This window comes from Apodemus sylvaticus, chromosome 2 (assembly GCF_947179515.1).
Source record: "Apodemus sylvaticus chromosome 2, mApoSyl1.1, whole genome shotgun sequence".
NCBI lineage: Eukaryota > Metazoa > Chordata > Mammalia > Rodentia > Muridae > Apodemus > Apodemus sylvaticus.
In genome coordinates, this window is record NC_067473.1 from 123,770,732 (window position 1) to 123,791,539 (window position 20,808).

The 20,808-nt window shown below is 42.6% G+C and overlaps 1 protein-coding gene across 3 annotated transcripts in view; it reads right to left on the reverse strand.

Moving 5' to 3' along the window:
• Adamts9 (ADAM metallopeptidase with thrombospondin type 1 motif 9) overlaps window positions 1-20,808 on the reverse strand; it is a 171,390-nt gene that overhangs the window by 99,651 nt on the left and 50,931 nt on the right. For all 3 annotated transcript variants that reach the window (XM_052174356.1, XM_052174353.1, XM_052174352.1), the window contains exons 13-21: window positions 18,191-18,372; window positions 17,964-18,100; window positions 15,897-16,014; window positions 15,537-15,632; window positions 9,114-9,280; window positions 8,898-9,027; window positions 8,129-8,255; window positions 1,358-1,568; window positions 597-761 (exon numbers count right to left, since the gene is read on the reverse strand). In XM_052174356.1, the coding sequence (XP_052030316.1) occupies window positions 597-761; window positions 1,358-1,568; window positions 8,129-8,255; window positions 8,898-9,027; window positions 9,114-9,280; window positions 15,537-15,632; window positions 15,897-16,014; window positions 17,964-18,100; window positions 18,191-18,372 (1,333 nt within the window). The remainder of the gene's footprint in view (window positions 1-596; window positions 762-1,357; window positions 1,569-8,128; window positions 8,256-8,897; window positions 9,028-9,113; window positions 9,281-15,536; window positions 15,633-15,896; window positions 16,015-17,963; window positions 18,101-18,190; window positions 18,373-20,808) is intronic.

A 20,808-nucleotide genomic window follows, 5' to 3' on the forward strand; every position in this document is an offset into this window, starting at 1 on the left:
GAGGGAGCCCTCTTGCTGAGAGTCTCACTGGGCTGTAACAATATTGGTCTACATTAAAAGAGAAAATGCATACTGTATCCAAAGATCCAGATATGGGGCACAAATGGGATTGCCTTGGGCTTCATAAAGCAAAAGAAGCCAGTATTCTGGAACACTGAACCGGGGCTCCCCCTAATGAAGTGCTCCCATGTGACTGGATGTGTAAGCCAGGTGGTCTAATCTCTTATTTCAAAGACAAGGAAGATGGAAATCCTCTTTGTTGGATTCATGTCTAAACTATTTTAACCTCACACCTAATTAAGCCTCAATTTCCAGCCAAGGATTTATAGCTCAAAGAGGGGGAAAGGGAGAAGCACTCTGTCAGTTAGCAGTAGAAGCTACTGGGCTGGGAGAGCCAGCCAAACCCCTAGGGACTCCCAGGTCCTAGGCAGACTAAAGGGTTTCTACCATAATGTAAATGGAGAATCAAAGTCATGGCTTCCTCAGGGTAGAAACTGTGAGGTGGAAGAAACACACAGCAGTCTACACCTCCAACAGACTCTGGGGAATCCAGGATCATCTGAGTTGAGCTAGGAACCAAAGCTTCCTTTTCTCACCTCTGACCAGTCTCCTGTTTTCCAGTGAGGACAGGAGAACTCATTGCATCTCTGTACTACGACTTTGTCCTGGTGTGTGCATTTGCTGTCATCCAGGACGTCATTGCGGGCGTTGACACAAATTGCTCTTCTTCTCTGGGTACCACCATCGCAGCTTTTAGAACACTACGATCATTTAAGAATAAAAAAATAAAAGAAAATAGGGCATTTCTGAATTCTTTACAAAAAATGCTTAAAATCATGGCTATGCTGTTTCTTTCAACCCTTAAGAAATAAATCCGAGAATGGATGGAGAGAAGAAGGCTTATGGGACATATGGGGAGGGGGGAACTGGGAAAGGGGAAATCATTTGGAATGTAAACAACGAATATAGAAAATTTTTTAAAAAAAGGAAAAAAAGAAATAAATCTCCTACTATAGCCAATTCTAATTGTTATTTAGAGATTTTATTTTTAATGCTAATTATTAGGTTTATACTGAGGTCAATATTATCTCACTGGCAAATTGGGCCCAAAAAATAAAAGGGGGTGTTGGCTGATTAGTTGTACCAATAACAGTTTTCTGCATATTATATTCAAGTGAGACATTACAAATTAACCCCAGGAGCCTTCCTTTCAGAGCTTGACTTAGAAGGCATTGTAAATCAATCGTAGATCTCTTCTCTGTGCAGTTTAAATGGGTTTCTTAACACAATCCCAGAAGGAGCTATGATCAGCTCATGAGACTTGGTATTCGAGACTCTCAGATGAGAGCCAACTTACTTCGGTCCAGGCTGAATAGCGCCATCCACCTGTGCTGCACTCTCCTGAGCATTTCTCCTGGTTGCTTGGTCTGGGTTGACTGCTGCAAAAACTGTCATCAACCTTCTCCGTCTTTCCATCCACCCTGCTGTATTTGGCACAGTGGATGTCTAAAGTACGGTAGCCCAAACCACACTGGGCACTGCAGTCGCTCTTGCTGGCAATGTGCCATCTGAAGGTAAATAATGGTGGGAAACCAACATTTGGGTTAGATACGAGTGTCACGTCCGACTAGGAGGAAAGCCGAGTTCTTTCCTTCTTAATTCAAATAGGACGACAGCCCAGAGTCACAGCCAGTTACAATTCAAGGTCAAGCCAAAGTATCCATGTAATTTTCATGGCCGCCAATGTACATGGAAGTCACAGAACCATAGCCAGCAATGCTACCTCTGTGAAGGATCTCCCAGTACAGTTAGTCTGAAATTCAAGCAGCAGAAAGAAAAACAAACAAACAAAACAAACAAGCAACCTGGAACTCGGCAAAGCAAGTACAGCAATTTTTATATGAAGTATTTCACTTGGCTCCTTAGGTCTGCTCTTGGAAAACTCATCCATGGAATGCTCCGTTTCTGTTTGTCTGTGCTTGCAAGTACTCAGTGACTATTCTGATAATAATAATTCAGGAGCAAATAATATGGGGTATAATTAAAAATTTCAAGTGTATTTACTATACACTATGCACATTATTATTATTGTTGTTGTTGTTATTTTGGAATAAAGACTAAATTTGGGGGTGTTGGCCATCAGCTTAGCTTTAGGATCAATGAGAAAACCTGCCTCAAAGGAATAAAGCAGAGAGTGATGGAACAGGACACCTGAACACCTCAGCTTCTGGGAAGCAGGTACAGACTCTTGCACACCACACTTCACACACACACACACACACACACACACACACACACAAACATACACACACAAACATACACACACAAGGCTGGAAATTTCTTAAAGACAGCAGACATGTGTGTGTGTGTCAGTGTGTGACTGTGTGTGTGTGAACATGTGTGTCAGTGTGTTTGTGTTTTTCTGAATGAACCTGTATATCTGTATGTGTGCAAGTGTGTACACGTGCATGGGTACAAGTGGAAGCCACTGAAGGTATTGTTTCTCTGGTACTGTCTGCTTGTTGTTTTAATCACTGTGTGTGTGTGTGTGTGTGTACCAAGTATGGAAGTCAGAGTACAGTTCTCACCTTCCACCATGTAGTTCCTGGGATCAAACTCAGGTTGAAGTTTGGGGCATATGCATTTACCCTCAACTATTTTACTAGTCTTACCTTATTTTCTGAGGCAGGCTCTGTCACCGAGACCTGGGAATCTCAGATTTTGGTACGCTGGTTGGCCAAGAGCCTTCCTCTGCCCCCTTAGGTTCCCCTATATCCTCCACTTTGAGATTACACAGCCACACCATTGCACTCGACATTTTAAATGTGGGTTCAGGGCCCCATGCTTGCAGAAGCCCTTTACAACTGAACTGTCTCCCAAACCCTCATTATACACTTTTAAAATTAGATTTGAATCCATAAGACTTTGCCACCTTTTCATCCCTGATATTCATAATGAAGCTTTCTAACACACAGTTGGTACACAGGATATACTATTGGCTACTCTTATTTTCTATAACACAACAGGAACAGAGTCTGAAGTGCTTGAATTTAAAACATAAATAAAAAATGTTTAATTCAAAATTTTAAGTCAGTGATCTTGAAATGCATTTGGAAATCTAGAAAAAGATAATTTCCTTCTAACCTCCAGGGGATTTTATTTCCCATTGTTAGTTCCCTTCATCTCAGCAACTGGGTGGTGTGCCACTTCTCAATGTCCCAACAGTTCCCTCAACACACCTGTCTAGGGGAGGAACTGGAAAAGAAGAGGAACTCAAGCCAATGCGCTTATCAGGGAATTTCTAAGTAGTGTCCAAAAGTAGGTCAGAGTTGACCACTGGCAAGGAAAGTGGGCTGTGATTTTCCATTACACTGAAATAGCGTCAGGGAGATTTTATTCTAACACAGTAAAAGAGGGCTTATAAACTCATGCTTTATCTCATCCTGTCACAAGCCAGTTGGGGCAAACTGTCACTTCCTACAGGAAGTGAGGCAAAAAAAGTCAACTTGTTCAACAGAGGCATCTGGAACTTTCATCGGCACTTTGATTCTTGGCTACCTTCTCATGCCTCTGTGGTCACTTCCCTGTGGGAAGGCTATTTACCATCTGGGGAAAGGTGGGAGATGTCTTGACACGAAAGCACTTTGCAGTTCAGCTGCCAAAGTCACTTCCCTGTCATCCCATAATACCCAGGGGCCATGCAGAGATCCCCAAGAAGAATCTATAAAAACAATCGAACTCTAAATGATATCTAGTTTTCTCTATATTCTTTCTGTATGGTGTGCTCATAGTTCATTTTATGGGAAATAAAATGCTACTACTATATTTGACTATTATATTTCAGGAAAGTATTTTCTAGTCAGGTGTTTATGTGTATCTCAGCACTCAGGAGGCGGGAGCTTGGGGGCTGCAGGCTTAAAGCCAGCTTGAGCTACATAGGGCACTCCTGCCTCAGAAATCTGAGGGCTAGGGATATACTTCAATGGTAGAACCCTTGCCCAGTAGGCAAAAAGTGCTGTGTTCAGCCACCAACAATGAAAACATGAACTAAAACCTGTGTTTCAGTATGTTAACAGTGAGAATTGAGAAAAATGTGTTTCACGTGTGTAGGCATGGCTATGGAGAGTTGGATCAAATGATTTTGAGAACTACCGGAAGAAATGGATTTCTCCACTTTAGATCTCTGGAACTTCACAGAATTCACCAGCGCCATGATCCTCCACATGAGGAAGATGATGTTTGGAGGGCTTCTCAAACACAGTTTGCTTCACCCGACTAGCAATCCCATGAACATGTCTAGGAGAATCTACTTTGGAGTTTGACCAACCAGTAGCCATTCCCTCTCTGTTTGCTCAGTTGCGCTCACAGCTGATTGGCCAGATTTCAGCATGCATTTTGATTAGACGGATTGTCAGATGGGCAAAAGGGACAGTGCCTCTTCCTTAAGCTTGGTTTGTGTCTCCCCATATTTTAGCAGGGAACTTTAATTTTCCCAATAGTCAGTAAATAGCCAGTAGTGAACCAGTAGTGAGAGATGCTTCTGAGTGCTGACTGAAAGCCACAGTCTTTAGCTGACTTCTAGGAACAAGCATACGCTTGCCACTTTGTGTAGCTCTAACGCTAACCGTGGACTCTTTCTGCCCTCCACTTCTGACTCCTCCCCGATCTGATCTGCTCCCTCTATAAGAAGACAGGGATGAAGTCCCCTCTCCTCCTCATCTGCAGTCAGAACTGCTTTGGTCATTCAGTTCTGTGCTTCTGGCTCTTGTCCCCACTTGGCCTCTGCAGAGTTTCAAAAAAAAAAAAGTTTTAAAAAGTTGACTCTAAATGGGGAATTTAGAGAGTATCAGCGTAAAAAAAATCAGGCTGAAGCTTTATCTGGTATTATGACAAGAATATAAACAAAAGTCAGAGTATGTGCTATTTAATCAGCAATGTTGGCTATGAATGGAAGCTCTCACACTTATTAGCAGAGAGAGCCTGAGTTGATCACTAGGTGGGGGATCAAGTGGAACAAGGTGGGGAGAGCAGTGTTTAACACCTGTGGAGGACAAACAATAAATTAACCATCATCATCATTATTATTGTTATTGTTATGACTATGCCATCCTTGGCATTGAGTCTCCAGGAAACGTCTATTTTTTGCCTCCTTCTCTTAATTTTTCTGCATTGTCAAGAGCAGACCCCAGGCCTCATCCATGCTTGTCCAGGCTGCATCCCAGGCCTTTGTTTTTTGAGAGACAGGGTCTTACAGTGTAGCTTAGGCTGGCTTCAAACTTTCAATCTTCTTGTCCCTACTTTCCTACTTCCCTCACAGAGTTTCAGCTCACTTTAAAAATCAGCCGATGAGGAGGCAGAACCCTTGTGATAGTCTGTGCAGCCTAACGTAACACTCTTCTGAGCTAAGTCTACCTTGTCCTGCACTGGCTTTTAAGATCTGTGAGAGCATTATGCTTAATGGTGTCTACTGCAGGAGAAACCAGAACCATCACATCCTGAATTGTGACTTGTCTCGAGATTTCTCAGAGACACAAATATTTGGTTCTTGAAGTAATAGTACAAACATTATCTCCTCTTTAAAAAGGATATTTGCTGAATACTCTTGGAATAGGATTGTTGGATATCATTTGCTTGCTTTCACACATTCTGTTTCTTGAAATGCTTTGTACAGACTCATTTTCTTTGCCACCATAAGAGGACGAGGTTTAATGTTCAAGGTAGCAGACCTACAGAAACTGCATTTATCATTCAGGATGTGACTAGCCCCAGTCTGAGTCAGACAGTAGAGTCCCAGTGTGGACAAATGGATGAGGCATGACACACACTGGTAAAGATTAATGGCTCCAATATGGGATTGCAGAATGGGGTGTAATTCTATAGCATTAACAAAGTACAAATGGAAGCAGCTGTGTTCCAGAGCTGACATACACAGCCTCTCCCATTGGATGGGCCACATTTACGCCTCAGCTGTTATGGTAACCAGTGTGATCTAAGCAATCTGCATAGCAACAGTCAGGTTTAATATTGTTATATATAAAAGAATGATAAAATCTATGCTGTGGTTGCAGTGATTTGAATAAGAATGGCCCCTATCGGCCCATCTATTTGAATGTCTTCAGCGAGCAGCACTATTTGAGAAGGATTAGGAGGTGTGGTCTTGTTGCAGCAAGTGTGGCCTTTTTGGAAGAAGTATGTCACTGGGCTGTTCAAAAGGTCAGCCCCACCACCACACACGTATACCTAAGGATCAGAATATAGCTTTTAGCTACATGTCTACCTGCAGCCATGATCCCTACTATGAGGTTAATGGACTAAGCCTCTGAGACTGTATAAAAGCCCCCAATTATATGCTTTTTTTTATAAGAGTTGCCTTGGTGGACTAAGACATCAGTAGTATAAATTTTATAGACAATTAATTGCATAATAGAATCAAAAATCCCATCCTATTACTATAGGAATATTATATATAGCTGTTAAAAAATAGTTCTCAGCTTAGTGAGACCCTATCTTAAAATGCAGAGAGAAAGCTGGGGTTAACTTAATGGCAGAATACTTGCCTAATATGTATAATTCTCCTGGTTCCATGCCTACTTCTGTGAAAGCAATAGCAACAACAAACACAACAGACAAACACAAACCCAGATCTTAGGGATGACTTACTCTACCATAATTAATTGAAGAATGGTAGAAGATGTAGCGAAGACTGGATTCATGCTGATCTGAGAATGCAGTCTTCCTCAGCTTGTTAACCTTGCATCTCAAGGAAGTTGTGCAAGAATTCAATGACTCTTCACTTAACTTCCTTGAAATGACTCCTTAATTCTAACTTAACTAGTGCGACTCAATTGACTGAAGCAAATAGGTTTATATGGACACTATATAAAATAAAGTAGTCCTGCCAAATGTTTCCTTTCGTTTTTTTAAAAAACTTTTTAACATCTTACTTTTACAGTGACTTTTGTCCATAGGTTTTGACAAGCCACTGAGTAACCCAGTCAGTGACAACAGCCTCAGAAAAGGAATGGCAGGGCAGAAAGAGCCTGGTTTTGCAGTTAGAGCCTCAGGTCAGGACTAGAAGATGTCACTACTGCCCCTCTGACTCCTAGGACAGGACACTATTAATTGATCATGAAACTTCCTTCTCTTAGACACACAAGAGGACCTTATGATCTGTATTCCTATAGCAGGCATCTAACACTATGAAGACCTGGCATGGTAATGTGGAACTTCAAACTGCTTCTGTCTTCACTCTGCTCCTTGTGAATGGAGAGACCTTATCACATTCTTGTACTAGTCTATGCTAATATTCTCCCAAAGTAGTTCCAGACTTGGCATGCAGATTGTACAATACAGCACTCCTGCTGTTGGATATTTATACACAGTCACCCTCTCAGGCAATAGAAACACTGTAGAATTTTCCACTCCCTCAATATTTATTCCATCAGATGCCATACCTTTCTTAAACACAGAATTGTGTGAATACCTGGTCAGTCATATTTGGATTTTCTTTTCATTCCTTCCATGCCTCTACATTAATGCATAGTATTCTCTCTCTCTCTCTCTCTCTCTCTCTCTCTCTCTCTGTGTGTGTGTGTGTGTGTGTGTATGTGTGTGTGTGTATGTGTCTGTCTCTCTGCCTCTATTTCTCTCACTGTCTCTCTTCAACTCTCTGCCTCTCTGTTTTTCTGTCTCTCTCTCTTTCTGTCTCTCTGTCTGATTTGTGTATGTGTTTATGTGTTTATTTGTTTGATATATGTGGACACTGAAACTTTTGTGCACATTAAGAATTCCTCACAGTGTCTGCTCTGGATGGAAAGGGAACACCATGAGGATTCTTACATAAGGTCTGACTCAGTGGTAAGGCCAAAACCTAATTACTGAGTTGTAAAGATCAAGTTGTTTTTGGACAAGTGCTCTGCTCTGCTAACTATTTTTAATTCTTAGGAGAACAAGAAATCCAGAGTTCTAGATCTCGGCTAAATGGTTTCAGAACTGGCTGGAGTTTAGAAAACATGGGAAGGCTAGGAAAAGACCTGCAACTCTTGTCTCCATCGCATCCCCGCTCCCCAAATTCCCCTCAAGCCCACTTGACTCCGGAAGAAAGATACAAGGAAAACAGAGGCCGCACCTCAAGTCACAGTCTGTGCCGCACGCTTCAGTGACAGGTCCTGGCTGGGGCAGCCGGTCACATCTTTGATCAGAAACGGTAAGCTGATCAGACTCCCTGGTGCAAACAAGTTTTCGTCTCCGCTCCCCTAAGCAAAGAGTAGGCACATTATGCTGAGGAAATAACCTGTTCTAAATTACTGAGATCAAGGACTGACTCTCCTGCACTTAGTATCAAAGGCTAGTTAGTAAGTGTTGTCAGTCGTGTTGGGTGTATGATCTCTGCCACACTTAGCTCTACCAGGACAGGACAAAACCAGCTGCCCATAGATGGATTGGTAACAAATTGGTGTATCCCGGCTCTAATAAAACTATATTAATAAAAAGAGGGTAGGGGCTGGATTTGATCCTGTTGCTATAGTTTGCTGACTCTAATTTAACAAAAGGATACAAAAGTAATAAAAAATCATGACCAGTAAAGTCACTGTAGAAAATTAAAGTGGCAGTATTGACTCTGCATGGCTTCACACATATATTCAAACTTAGAAGAAAATGCAGCATGACCCGATATGACCTGAATCTTATAAAGTTCAACTTGACAACTGAAACAACCAGAAAGGTCCGAGGAAAAGAGGTGAGAAGATGCATGCAGTTAGAAAGGTTTGCAAATTGTATGTACACGGCTGTTTTAAAAAAAAAAATCAGTAAATCAGTAAAGAAATGAAACAGAGCCCGTCATGCTTCCCGCCGTCCTCAAACCCACTGAGGCGTGGCAACTCTTGAGCAGATACCTTGGCAGGGTTTGCTGCATGCTTGCCATGGCCCGTGACTGTTCCAGTAAAATTGTTGAGGTTTGTCCTCAATTGGAATATTGAATGAGTACCGCACATCTGGATTATACAACTTTCCCACGGACAACACCTGCAATGTGTGGAGAGATTAGGGAGAAGTCTGCTGGCCTGCAGTGCCAAGAGGAAAGAGGCACTGGCCACCAGCTGAGTGTTTACCTGAAGGAGAAGTTCTTCCTCAATACGGTCCGTACAGTTCAGTCTTTCCACCACATTGTCGGATCCGCTGTACTCAATTACGGCGCTCCCCACACGGACCTCCCTTTTGGACATGGAGACAACAAAGTCTCCATTAAGCAGGAATTCACCTTTACTGTTTGATAAAGCTGTAGAATGGAGAAGAGAATTGGGTGAGGTGCTGCCAGTGACCAGGTGTTTTGAAGATGGATAGATAGATAGATAGATAGATAGATAAAGAACACCCTGATTGGCAGGGGTTGGCAGAAGAGAAGACTTCAGGCTTGTCAGTCAGGCCATGATCCCACAGTCTTGGTTTCCATATGCTAGCTATGTGACCTTGGGCCATTAATCCTTCTTGGTCTCAGTTTCTTTACTTATAAATGGAGATAAAGAAAACCACCTACCTATGATGGGTTCTATGTAAACTAAGAGAAATATGATATAGAAATTCTCAGTAGCCTGAAGATAATCACACAACAGCAACAGTTGAAGGATTAAAGTCAGAGGCTGAGTTATTAAGATGTGATACACACATATGCCACTGTGTGTATCAGACAACAGCTGAAAAACCTTATATTTTCGTGAGCCAAACTCACTGTTTCTCACTCTGGTCTCAAACTTGCAGCATTGCCCCAGCCTCTGCCTCCTGAGTGGTTGAGTTCAAAGCAGTAGCCACTATGCCTAGCATAACCAGAAATTCTCTCTAAAATGACTGCATTTCGGTTTGCCATCGAACTGACTCCTAAGAGTGTAATACCTTCAACCACCTGATTTGACTGGACAACTTATGTGAAAATATCTCTGTGAATCACTTTGCTTTCCCTTAAAACAGCCAGTGCATGATCTAAATTAAAATGTAATTTGGTTAGATATAAGATAGGAGAGAGATTCATTTTCTAAAGACGAAAATCTCAGTGAGGGGTAGCAAGGTGTCTCAGCAGGTACAGACACCTGCTGCCAAGCCTTACAAACCGAGTTCAATCCCCAGGACCCACATGGAAGGAGAGAACTTTTTCCCTCAAGTTGTCCTCTGACCTTCATATACATACAGCGGCACATTCATGACACTTCGATTAAGTAAATAAAATGCTTAAAACATATGTATTTTTTTAAACCTGATGAGATCATTTTTCTTTAGCACTTACCATGCAATTTTGACTTCATCTTAAGCCTGTCTTCTATACCTGCATCCCATCCCCACATGGCCAGCCATTCTACTCGTAACACGCAGATTGCAATGCACTGCTCATCACACCTCTGAGAGGCTGCTCTGTTACACATGTCACACATTTATAGATATGGATGTACGGATGAGAAAAGCATCACTTACTAATCAGTAACTTAATTTACCAAGGCCAGACAGCTTCTATTCTGTCTCCATGGCTTGTGAGACACTAAAATTGTCCAAGAAGAGGGCCAGCAAACATTTGTCAAGTAGGCAAATCCACTCCCTCATTCACTCTTTCTCTCATTTACAGAGAGAACTGAGATATGCATAGGCTAAGCTCTTTAACAGATTGGTGTGTTTTGCTAAACGGCAGGAACCTTTTTGTACAGTTAAAGCCACTTCACAGCTCACCTCTATAAACCCTAAGATCCCCACCTCAGTAGGCCAGTGAAAGAGGCTGTTAAGAGTGACTGAAGCCGACACCCCTCTGAGGCAAACAGAATACTTCTACCCTGAAACTTATTTCTCTAGCTGGTGTGAACCTCAGAAAACCACTTATCACTCACTCTTAGCTCCAGAAGCTGGAGATCTGCTGGCCCGAGTGGGAGGCAGGGTTTGCAATGGGTCACAGAGGAATGTGGAACCCCAGGGTGGTTCCAAAGCAGGTCACTTGTACATGATATCATGATGTGCTGTCAACACCACCATAAATCACATGATAGCTACTCCAAATGGGAGAATGAAGTGCCACATGCCAGAGTTATCAATTGAACATAAATCTGGCTTTGTTTTCAAAGAACATGGTCTCTTCTGTGTTAATCCCAGTCTCTTCCCATGGCTTCAGCCGCCTCTCTTGCTTCTAACAGAACTGGAGGAGAAGGCCACTCCTCACTGCCCATTTCTTATGCCAGTTAGTGGCGAGTGCACAATGAGACAAGACCTCAAATGATGTAAAACCCTTCTTAAGATTTGTTCCTATAAATGGTATGCCCACAGACTTGTGTAAAAGTATCAATAAACTGAAACTCTGACTTTCTCTTGTACTGCATGGATGAGTGATTTCCCACAGCCAGAATTAATCCAGGGCTAAGCATCCCAGAGACAAATAAGTATCACAAAAATGGTTACATCTCCTGAAGAGAGGTACAAGGTAGGGGCTGTACAACATGGTTTTAACCCAACAAGAGGGATCTCCTTAGAAGGTGACCTTTGACTGGTAGGCTTTCTGCTTCAGTACCTCCAGAAACAAACCATTTCCCAAAATCCAGAGTCCCCTGCTCCACTTCCTGCTAATGAGATTAGGGAAGCTAATTTCCTGAGTTGCTGTCCCTTCTGCCATCAGAACTAGGGTGCTGCAGAGGTTCCACTAAGAAAAGAATTCCTCCTCAAAACACACAGGGAGAGTGTGAGACTTGACCAATCTTCATGCAGCCATTGGGAATAAAGACGAAGGTTGCTTAGCAACAGAACGCAATGACAGAGCTCAGCAAAACAGGGTGGTAGGCTGTAAAGTACCTAAAGGGATCAGCTAAGAGTACCTTGCTTCAAGCTAAGGGTAAATATGCACACACTCCAGCCTGGGTGACACCAGATCCTCCTTACGAACCAGAGCTTTTTAAGAAACCATTGTGAGGCTCGCTCAGAGGTCTGCTTTCACACTCAGTGGGCTGTGACTTGCCATCAATGCTTGCACACTCCACATTTGCTTTCAGAGAGGCTTCCCTTGGGTGGAGCAGTGCCTTCTCCACACTGCCCGTTCCTGATGACCAGTCCCCTTTAACTTTCTTTTCATTCTTTCACGGGGAGATTAAGAAATGCCCAGGAAGAAGAAAAGATTGTCAGTAGACTATGCTTGAGTTCAGCCACCTCACGCGTGCTTATTCCAGTCAACAGAAAAGAGGCGGACAGTGCTCAGCCAGAGGTTATTTTCTCAAGGAAAATAGAAGAAAACCTTCTTCCTTTGAAACAGAGGGACAGAATGATTCAACATGGTTTTCGGTTATCAAGAAATTAATTTATAAGGGATACGTTATGCCACGCTCTTTAACTTAATTGGGATGAACTCAGAACATAAAACTACTACAAGCTCAGATTTATAACTCAGTATGTGTGTGGGGGGGGAATGCCTGACATATTTCGAGCAGTTGTAGAATAAGAAATGTGGGATTCCCCAAAAGTAACTTGAAGGTGGTTTCCAGAAGCCTGTTAATTATCTTATTTTAATTCATGCATGTGTGAGTACATGTGTGTGTTCCTGTGCATATTCATGTTTGTATGCCTGTCTGTGTCACAGAACTTAGGGCCCAACAAATATTTAATTGTAAACACATGGTTCATAATTGAGCTACAACCCAGTCCTGGGTTGTGAAGCTTCTTGTGAAGCTACCACTCAATTTAATCCTTGGTGTTAAAAAGCAGATGCAGCTGTTTAGTGATTAATTACAAATTTGGCTTTGTAGTCTTTTGAAAAAGATGAACCTTTATCTCCAAGAGAATTCAATTTTCTATGAAGCACTAGCAATGGCTGTTTAGCAATCCAGCAAGTGTTTACTCAGAGCTTCTCATATGCACATTGTATCAGGAGCTAAAGACGCAGGCAACAGCCCTGACCTTAAGTTGCTGGGATTGTGTGGATGAATAAGTAACAAGTCCTATCTCCATGATAGTAACTGCCTCCTTCCTGTTGCTTAGGTCCAAACATGAGAATTTTTCACTCAGTTGACTCTAACACAGCTCTGCCCTTTGTCTTTCTCCCTCTTTTTTCCCTCCCCACTCCTCCTTTCCCTTTCTTTCTTTTTATGAGTGGGTTTCATGTAGCCCAGGCTAGCCTTAAATTCACTATGTAATTGAAGTAACCTTGAACTTCTTATCCCCCTGACTGTGTCTCCTGAGTGCTGGGACTACAGTGCCTGCCATCATGTTCTGTTCATAGACGGCAAGGGTCTAAACCCAGCACTAACAGTCCCTGACCCTTCTTTCCCCGTCCTATACCACACTCAATCCATCAACAAATCAAGAGAACTCCACAGGGAAGACGGATACGGTGCCCTACCACTCAGCATCATCTCCTTGCTCCTCACTGAGGCCAACCTCCCAGCATTCCTCTTCAGAGCTTCTTTCTCTTTATTCTTTATTTTTCCTTTTTAATTTTTGAGACGACATCTTCCTATGTAGTTCAGAATGGCCTCAAATTCATAACCATCCTGCCTCAGTCTTCTCTGTGCTGGATTTAACGTCCATACCACCATGTTAAGCTTCTCTTGGATCCTTGATCTAATTTCCTAACCAGAGATGATCAAGATAACGGCCCAACATTCCTTTGAAAATGTCCAGCAGCAGCAGCAGCAGCAGCAGCAGCAGCAGCAGCAGCTCAAAACCATCAAGAGCTTCCTGTGCCCCTCAGAGTTTACAACGTGGTCCTTACAATAGTTACATGGTTCAACATGATATCTTCAGAAAACCATTTAGCCCTTAGATTCTACCCTTGCATATGGCCAACAGGCACACAGAGTTGCTCTTTACATAGCTCGACTTCAAAGACTTTTCAAGAAGGGACAATGAGTCAGAACTATGGCTGCACAACCTTTAAGGGCAGGAATATAAACACCCCACCCCCACCAACACCCCACCCCCACCCCGCCCCACCCAAATCAGTAGGTGTGTGGGTGTCACTAAAGGCTTGTAAGCCCATGGTTGCCAGACACAGAGAGATCATTTGCTGGCCCTCAGGCTAGCCAAGGTAGAGTCCTGATAAGAATAAAAGAGACAGAGCAGGGTAGGTGATATGATCTGTGCTCCTGCACACACACACACATTCCACACACACATACCCAAAGACTTTATTTACAAAGACTCCCTCTGTCAACAACAACTTTCTTTTATGGTCTGTCCCTATGCTGTAAATGTTTTGTTTCCACCTTATCCTTGGAATCTGCTTTCTGTGTGCTGCTTGGATTTTTCTCATACCTTTTATCACCTTCTTCCAGTATGGACCATACTTATTAGGTTTCTGCTTATTGTCTTTTGCGACCCATGAAAAGAAGGCTTTAAGAAGATAGAGTTTCGTGATTTGAGTCTGTTTTGTGGTGTTGAAAGTAATTCTGGTGCAAGTGAATTCGGGACAGTGACACAGCAGAAAAGACCGCAGCAGAGTCCCACATAAGTTAGCCTGGCCAGCTTGCCTGCCTATGAATGCATGAGCTCCTACAGACGTTTCAAACCACAGATGTAAGTTATCATTTGATTCAACAAATGTTCATCAACCAGTTCAACATGCCCAAATACTTGGAGTAGGCCTTTATAGGCTCCACTCAGAAGGGCAAACAGAATTCCTACCAGCACATTCTAGGAGAAACAGTAAATCAATTTTCTTTTTTTAAACAAGGACTTCTTAGCAAGACAGCTTTGATTTCTTCTACAGTCAAGTGGCAGCTACGGCCTAGGCCTGAGGCCTGAGGAGCCTAGTTGTACAAGGCGACCTGCCAAATCCCTTTCTGTCTGTCCCTCCACTCTTCCCCACACCCTTCTTTTGCATGGCAGTGGGCAAATTTTGGAATTACTTAAGGTGATTTGAAGAGCCAGAAGTTGACGATGTCTGGGTCAGAAGGCTATTAAGAAATCAACAGAGGTCTTTGGTGTGCTGTGGTTTAAAAATGAGGAATATATATGAACTGCTTATGCAGTTAATTATGAGAAAAGATATAAAATGATTGTGCGGTTAGATGTAAGGAATATATGTGAAAGGAAAAAAATTGAAAACCCTGTAACATAGCAAAGTAGGCTGACTTCTGTAATGATGGCTTAAGGAACGCATGCCATGATAGACTCTTTTGGGAAGGAGAAATGGAGATACTTACCAGGCATAATAAAATACCAAATAGACCGAAAAGGAGCCTGCTCCTGGTTAGAGCTGATAACATAAAAATTCAATCAAATAATGCTTCTAAGAAAACATTTGCAAGTCAGTTACCCAGGAGCTATGCGTTTTTAAAGGGCTCCATGACATCTATACCAAAGTCAGAGGGTATTTATAAGATCTGGAGCAAATCCCTTGCTATTGAATATCACAACAACATAATCCTTGAGTCAATATTCTGAGGGGGTATTGAGGAGAAAAAATAAAATGGTGGATTTCAAGATCATTTTCTTTATGGGAGGAAGCTCACAGTGTGAGATGGAGGAAGCAGCGAGTCGGAGACTCAGAGTTCCTGTGACTGTGGAGACTGTGCTCTTACCTAGGTAGTTGTCATCCTCAGACTTCCCTGAGAAGCTATGCTGTCGCACATCAATGCTGGTAGCACCAGCTGGAATTCGGACAACAGTATTGTAACCTACAATGAATTTGGCAGAAAATCAGTATTCTGCTGAACACTACACATTCTCTAAGGATGGATAAAATAAAAGGCAGGTAACAAAGAAGAAAGACAATTACCACTACGAGATGCCTTATAGCAAGATTAATAATATACCACAGCAAGGCTGACTCTGCCCTTCACAGTAATACTTTTCTGTATTACATGAAGTTAACAATTTATGTTTAAACATTTCCTTTTCCCTTTCCCCCACTCCCCTGATTCTTAGGAGTAGATTCTTACCATAATGGACTGTGTTAAATGTTCCTGCCACTGTTTTGCATGAAGAATTATCGCCACCACAAATCCCACATTTATCTTTCCGGGCCTTCGAGTTTAAAATATGATCACATCCAGCTTGCTTTTTAAAAGAAAACAATTGAAATACGTGGTAAGTACTACAGAGATCATAAAGTGGCAAGTCGCGCATTCCTGTCAGTGATATGAGCCCACAAATGACAAAGCAGCCATCAGCTTAAGACTTCCAAAGGTTGGGAACTCAAATTACCCATAGTTCACGATTTAAGATGAGGTCATTGGACTCACAGTCACCTAATAGCCTGGATGCTGTTGACATAGTGAACCCCTAGACTTGTGGGTTGTGACCCCTTTGGGGTCTACAAACCTTTTCATAGAGATCACCTAAGACTAACGAAAATATCGATATTTACATTATGGTTTCTAGCCATAGTTAAACTACAGTTATGAAGTAGCAACAAAAAAATGAATTTATATTTGGGAGTCACCACATGAGGAACTGTATTTAAAAGTCCCATCATTAGGAAAGGTGAGAAGCACTGCACTAGGCGCTCCTCTCTAGTGAATCAGAGCCAGTATTTCAACCAGTTTCCCAGGTGCTTCATGTACATATTAAAGTCTGAGGCATAATGGTCTGTGCATAAGCAGAGTAAATGAGAAAAACTGCCCAGCAACGAAAGCTAAAAGAGAGCAGCAATGCTGGTGTCACACCAGAGGACTCCACACAGCCTAAGGGACAAGTCTCATCACTCCCAACCCCTGCTGATGTTTAGAATTCCAGCATTGAGATGTTCCAAATTATCAGGAAAGATTGGGAGTCTGTTTTGCTGTGCAATCTGCAAGGTTGAAATACTTTCTCTGCATACCTGGCCAAGTATGACATTGCAACCTGTTTCCTTAGCAAAGCAATGAAGAGGTGTGTGCTGAGCTCTAGGGAGGAAGTTGGCCAATCCCGGGAGGAGCCTGGCAACTGCCAAGTCTACAGGAGAAGAGAGCCTTCTCCTTTCTTGTTCCTCAGTGCGCACTTGTCTTTGAGAAGCTCGATGCATCACAGTTGAGTGGAATGACAAGAGAGCCCGCACAGTCAGTGCAAGCTGAGGGGCAGGTAAACCTCGAAGGTACACTCTCTTTCTAAATATTTAGTTTTATGTATGCAAATGTTTTGCCTGCGTATGTATGTGAACCACATGCATGCCTGTTGCCTTTAGAGGTCGGAAGAAACTCTTGGAACTGGATTTAGGGGATGGTTGTCAAGTGGCATGCAAATGCTGGAAACCTTACCCAAGTCCTGTACAAGAACAGCTAGTGTTCTTAAGCATGGAACCATCTCTCTGGCCCCTTAGGTGATCTTTCAATCAATCCTAATCCACTAGTGACTCTAGTTGACTCATGGGCCACCTACAGTGACCATTTTCATCTGTGGAGAGCTTGGCTGAGCTAGCAATGATTTCTGATTTAGAGAAAACGTAAAGTCACGGCTCTGAGAGATCAGTTAGATTAGGCACATTGTCTGGGAATTTCTCACCTCACTTTCCAATACTAATGGGCAGGCGTGGTTTGAGTGAAGCAATTGTAGTTAAAATGACAGAGACATGTGGGAGAGGCTAGCTTCTCTTCTTTCCATTGTTCTGGAATATCGGCAATTCAATCAAGCTTCTGTTAGGAAGCTCTTGGGGTTTAGCCTTAAGCACTCAGTTATTGTGTGTGTGTGTGTGTGTATGTGTAAGGAAGTTCTTGGGTTTAACCTTAAGCACTCAGTTATGGGAAAGGTGTGTGTATGTAAGTTGGTATAATAAATATTCAGGGAGAACTCTTGTATAGATCCTCACAGAGACTGAAAACATCAAGAAAATTCTAGAATAGTGGTTCCCAAATTTTGGTTTAACATGCATCAGAAACATGATGAAGACAGAATGGCATCTGTGGACTATACCTTGAGATACACTGCCTAAGAGTTAGTCACAAATAAAAGCAGCTGTCATTTGATTAAGGAAGCCACAAATCAATTTGGTAATGGGACAGTTCGATGAAGAAAATGTCACACGGACTCACCCGGCAAAGGCCTTGGACACAGATGTCATTTGTATCCTGGCCACAGGGGGTTCCGTCAATCACTCTGTCCCGGAGCTGGTAGTAGGCTGTATTTCCTGCCACTCTGCAGAACAACTTGCATCGGTCCTTCATCAAAACTAGAGAGGAAGATTGGGATGCAATGTGCCTTCCATGCCTTGATGGAACGCCAGCCTGTCAGCCACACCCTCCAGCCCCGCGGCACTCACTTCCACTGTACTTAGGGACCCAGCGAACGCTGGGCAGCAGACCATTGATGTTGAAGTGCTTGCCATCAAAGTAAGCACACTGCTCCTCGCGGAAGTCTCCCTTCTGCTTCAGGCAGGGCTCGGTGTTGCAGGATTTGAACTTCATTCTCCTCCCTACACAGTACTTCCCACCATTTTTTGGCCTGAGAAAAATGGAAAACAACAGACACAATGTATTGGAAACTGTATCTTTACTCATTGCAACTTCGCTTATGGTTTTCTGGGTCTTAAGGAAGCAACTGTGAGTTAGCAAATGACAAAAGAAGAAATGGCTTGAGCACTTTAAAGCAAGAACCTACCTGAAGCTGTTAGGCCGGTCATGTTAGTTTGTAACATTTGTGTCCCATGTCACTGCCCATGGAGCAACAAGGCTATTCTGCCCTTGCATCCCATAGAGAGTTCCCTGCCCTATCCATCCTGTTAGGGTCTGATCCTGTCCTTCTCATCATGCACTTATCTGTGGACTCAAAGCACTCTCTTGGGCGGCTTCTACCTCAATTCTCTGGGCTGCTCCTGAAGGCCTCTGCATCCTGACTGTGTTAGTGCTGGATTCACCATAGTGATAATCTCCAGAGACCTCTTGGTCAACCCTGGGCCTCATCTACTCAGGCCACAGAGTCCCCAAGTCTTCCAGATTGATTCAGCTCATTTTCAAGAAGATGCTGACCATTAATTCTGTGAAAAGAATCCAGTGGTTTACCTCTGCAGAACAGCTGACTGTGGCAACCCTGTATGTCCCAGGCCCTTTGTCCATGAGACCAATTGGCTTCCTCACCTTCCTCACCTGCAGAAAGTCCTCCTCCCCCAGTAAGGACATGGTTCCTGATTCAAGTTTGCATTTTGTTAGCCTTTACCTCCTCTGGGTCTAGCTTTGCTTAATTGTCAACGTAAGTCAATCAGTCAAACACTGCCTCGGCACTTACAACTGTGAAATGGGATGTGGCTATTTTATGTCTGGGTTTGATAGTTATTTTCTTCGAGACTAGGTTTCATGTATACCAGGCTATGCAGCTAAGGATGACCTTGAACTCCCAATTCTCCTACCCCATAGCTCCAGAATGGTAGAGTTACCATGTATGCATCACCATACCTAGATTTTGTAAACCTGCTTTGAGGATAGCATAAACAAAAAGCCTGATCATATGACATTGACTTTGTTTTCTTCCCCAAATGATTGTAGTCCTTCAACTGTAAGAATTTTGTAGGAAAAGGTAGTGCTGCCACTAGATTGCTTCCTGTCGGTCCTCTATACCTTGACCTCCCTCCCAGGAGACCATGGGAACACACCCTGTTCCACTGCTTGCCACTTTGCCCTTCTCCATCTTCTCTCCAAGAACTCCTCTTTAGGTTTGGTTTATAAACTAGATCTGTATACATGCCATATGCTCACCTTTGACCCACTTCATAGGAGGAGGAGGAGGAGAAAGCAGACTTAACTTTGTGTTGCTCAAGTAGGTACACTCTGGTGACACGCCATAGTGCAAATTTACTCTCGGCATGAAACTCTGCACATGTCTTTTCCAGATGTGACCCAGAGTATAAGTTACACAACTTCCCCACCCCCAGCGATCAGCAGCTGGCCAAATTCATCACAGAGGTAGGGGAGGCCTCAGAACCCAGCCGCAAGGGCCTGAACAGCTCAGGACACACAGTTATCTCAGAACACCATGAAGCTCTAAGAGAATGTTTACAGTTTTTCTGTCTCAGTGAATTTCTCAGAGTGATCTTAACTATAAGAAATGCATTTTGAAGCAGGGAAACAAACAAGCAAAAAAGCAAGCAAACAGGTTTTGTTCTGTTTTTCAAGCATGTGTTTTAGGGGCTGGGAGACATATTGATCATGACTATAACAGGGTGGGAAGGCTGTAGGTGGTAAGGTTGGTTCTGGCTTCCCGTCTTGCCCTCTCCTTCTAGTGCCCTGAGCTCCAGTTTCTCCCTTCTTTAACACATGTCTTCAATATGCACTCTGCATATCAAACTCAGTCTGTAACTTTGTTTTTTGTGTAAAAGCAGATTATAAGTTCCTCCTTACCTCTGCATATGGCTTTAATGAATGTAAATGTGCCCTTTTGAACTGTATGTCTCCTAGAAAATGTGGTTTCTATCTGATTTGTGTGTACCGTATAATATGGAAATTTATAACCACAAACCTTTCAGAATGGAAAAAAATTAATTTCATAATTAAAAAATTTGTTTAGCTATTACTATTTTTTTTCCATGTAGGCAAATACTGAAACTATAGGAAACTCAGCTTTGAAAATACCATTAGCTGTATCTCCCAGCTAAAAAGGTCTTTTAAGGTTACTTTGTGCCAAGTAGAAATTGAAAGGACTTCAGGAAGCTCGGAGATTAATTATCACTCTGTACAGGCTGCTTAGGTCATTCCTTCAATGTTACACAACCCAACCTGTTAAATTTGGGCTTATACACCTTCAGGGTTAGGAAGGAGTTTTTGTAAATACTTTTGCAGATACATCCTACTCTTTTTTTTTTTTTTTTTTGGCTTTTTTTTTTTTTTTTTTTTTTTGAGACAGGGTTTCTCTGTGTATCCCTGGCCGTCCTGGAACTCACTCTGTAGA